The sequence below is a fragment of the Hippocampus comes genome, unplaced genomic scaffold (genome assembly GCF_001891065.2).
Source record: "Hippocampus comes isolate QL1 unplaced genomic scaffold, H_comes_QL1_v1.1 scaffold124, whole genome shotgun sequence".
NCBI lineage: Eukaryota > Metazoa > Chordata > Actinopteri > Syngnathiformes > Syngnathidae > Hippocampus > Hippocampus comes.
In genome coordinates, this window is record NW_017805075.1 from 1,608,934 (window position 1) to 1,611,601 (window position 2,668).

The window sequence follows — 2,668 nt, forward strand, 5'->3', positions numbered from 1 at the left end:
TTACTTCCAGCTCTCCCCGGGGGATCCCGAGGCGTTCCCAGGCCAGCTGGGTGACATAGTCTCTCCAGCGTGTCCTGGGTCATCCTCGGGGTCTCCTCCCAGTGGGACATGCCCGGAACACCTCACCAGGGAGGCATTCAGGAGGCATCCGAATCAGATGCCCAAGCCACCTCATCTGGCTCCTCTCGATGTGGAGGAGAAGCGGCTCGACTCTAAGCCCCTCCCGGATGACCGAGCTTCTCACCCTATCTCTAAGGGAGAGCCCGGACACCCTGCGGAGAAAACTCATTTCGGCCGCTTGTATCCGGGATCTCATTCTTTCGGTCACGTGACCATAGATGAGGGTTGGAACGTAGATCGACCGGTAAATTGAGAGCTTCGCCCTTTGGCTCAGCTCCTTCTTTACCACGACAGACCGATACAAGGTCCGCATCACAGCAGACGCTGCACCGATCCGCCTGTCGATCTCTCGCTCCCTCCTGCCCTCACTCGTGAACAAGACGCGCACACACACACACAAAAAAGACATGCTTTCAACATGCCTGGTTGCGGGGACGAGTGCGAGGGTTTGCTGCGTATCCGATGAATCCAACGGTCTTCATTGTGCGCAGGATTTCTGGGTCCACGGGAGGAGCTCGTCTACGTGACAAAGAAAATTCAAAAGACAAGCTTCAATATGTGACTTCATCAGCAGTCACTTTTTGGGAGGCCGGAAACCCAAATGACTGGGATGTTCTTTCCCTGGGTTGCACTACACACAGCACAGGGCTTTCTGTATTCTTGCTTTGAAAAACTTCCTTGTGGGTGGTCATCATCTCTTTGTTGCCAAACAGTATCGACAGCTCTTTCAAAAAAATTAAAATAATTAAAAAAAAAAAAAAAGAATGAAAAAGTTTAAAATAAATAAAAAGAACACTATATGCATAAAGGTGTCAAATGCTATTAGCATTGTTTGACAGCATTTACGGGCAGATTCTATTGTGCTTCGAGTACAATCCTCACATCTGCCAAATTACAACGTTTCAAGAAAAAAAAAAAAACGAAAAAAAACGTCATGTTGCTTGAATGACCAAACATCACATCATTCAAGTTGGTATCACACCTTGTATGGTGTGATACCAACTATGCCAAAATCATTTTCTCGGGCCAAATTCGATTGTTTTCCCTTGTTGTCACTAATTTAAATTGATATTCGATTATTAATTTATTAGTGCATGAAAAAAAAAAGAGCTCCATCAAAAATCGAGCTCTTTTGAACTGAAGCTGATCTTCTCAGCTAGTCTTTCTCTAGAACATTTCTTTAGGAGGTCTTCATTTTGACAGAAGTGCATTGTTGACAGTGCAAAGGTGGCACAGCATTTCATACGATGACTTACTTTGCTGCTGAAACATGGCAGCTTTCAGCCTTCACAAGTGCATCAATATCAGGTGTCAAATCTTGACTACCAGCCAATTTTAGAAAGTCACGTGAGTGGCAAATGGTCCACAACAACAATGACTATTATTGCTGAATTGCTGTCAATGTGTTCCATCCCCATGGGCCGAATTGGAGACCATGACAAGACGGGTCTGGTTTGACGGACATGAATGATTAAAAAAAAAAAAAATCAAAACAATGAGCTGACGAAGCTATTTAATACGCGGAAATCAATCTATATGAAAACACATCCTTGTGGCTGTGCAGTTCCTTCTGCACTACAGCATTACAGCAATGTGTAGAAAGAAAACAGGCTTACTCAAATGTATCCAACCTATTTTCACTAGTTATTGTTTAAAAAAAAAAACATCAAGACTTTCAATCTTGAGGCTGCGTATTGCTGCATGGCTCGCGCAGAGTGAGGGAAGAGGCAGAGTTTCACAACCCTTCTCATACAGGTCAACAGTTAATAGATTTGTTGTTCTCAAGCTACTTTCTACACTTAAAATTGGTTCATGCTGTGTACAACTAACAGACCAATAGTGTTGATTTGTGAGAAAACTATCAAGTGCACCATATTTGGACGTAGCATACAAGGTGTCTGTTTGACAGCGACAATATGTTCATATGTGCCTTGACTTCCGCCTGCTGAAATCAACTTTGGGTCTCAGCAAACTTCCCCAACCTTTGAAAGGAGTTTTGACTTTCCAGTGAAGCTCAATGCCTGACGATGTAAAGACTGGTTAACACTGTCAAACTACAGTGCACTGAACCCACTCTCGAGTAGTTCACTCAAAACACTGCCGCCTAATATCGCAACAGTCTTTCGACGCTGGTTGGAAGTGGCAGATTAAATCAATGGCTACGCGCCGTTGATGAATAAATGTGTGTGTGTGTGTGTGTCTGTGTGTGTGTGTGTGTGTGTGTGTGTGTGTGTGTGTGTGTGTGAGACGTAAATCATCTAAAGACACTAGGCAGTTCTCTACTGAGCTAAAATCGACCCCGTCAGGCAAAATGTACTCTCTCCCTGTCCTTCGATGATGCTCGCACCCCCACTTTTTCTCTTCCACTCGCACATGAACACACACGCACACCATACAGTACATGCACTCGCTGCACCCAACAAATTAATCTGCCCCACTGCTTACACGATTCTCTTTTCTGTTTGCTCAGCTCCTTAGTGTTTGTGTGTTTGTGTGTGTGTGTGTGTGTGTGTGTGTGTGTGGGGGGGGGGGGGGGGGTGGGGCGCAT

General features: G+C 44.9%; 1 protein-coding gene across 1 annotated transcript in view; it reads right to left on the reverse strand.

Annotated features, from left to right (window-relative positions):
* pan2 (poly(A) specific ribonuclease subunit PAN2) overlaps positions 1-2,668 on the reverse strand; it is a 21,492-nt gene that overhangs the window by 14,693 nt on the left and 4,131 nt on the right. Inside the window, exon 8 of the mRNA XM_019865164.1 lies at positions 543-639. Within this exon, the coding sequence (XP_019720723.1) occupies positions 543-639 (97 nt within the window). The remainder of the gene's footprint in view (positions 1-542; positions 640-2,668) is intronic.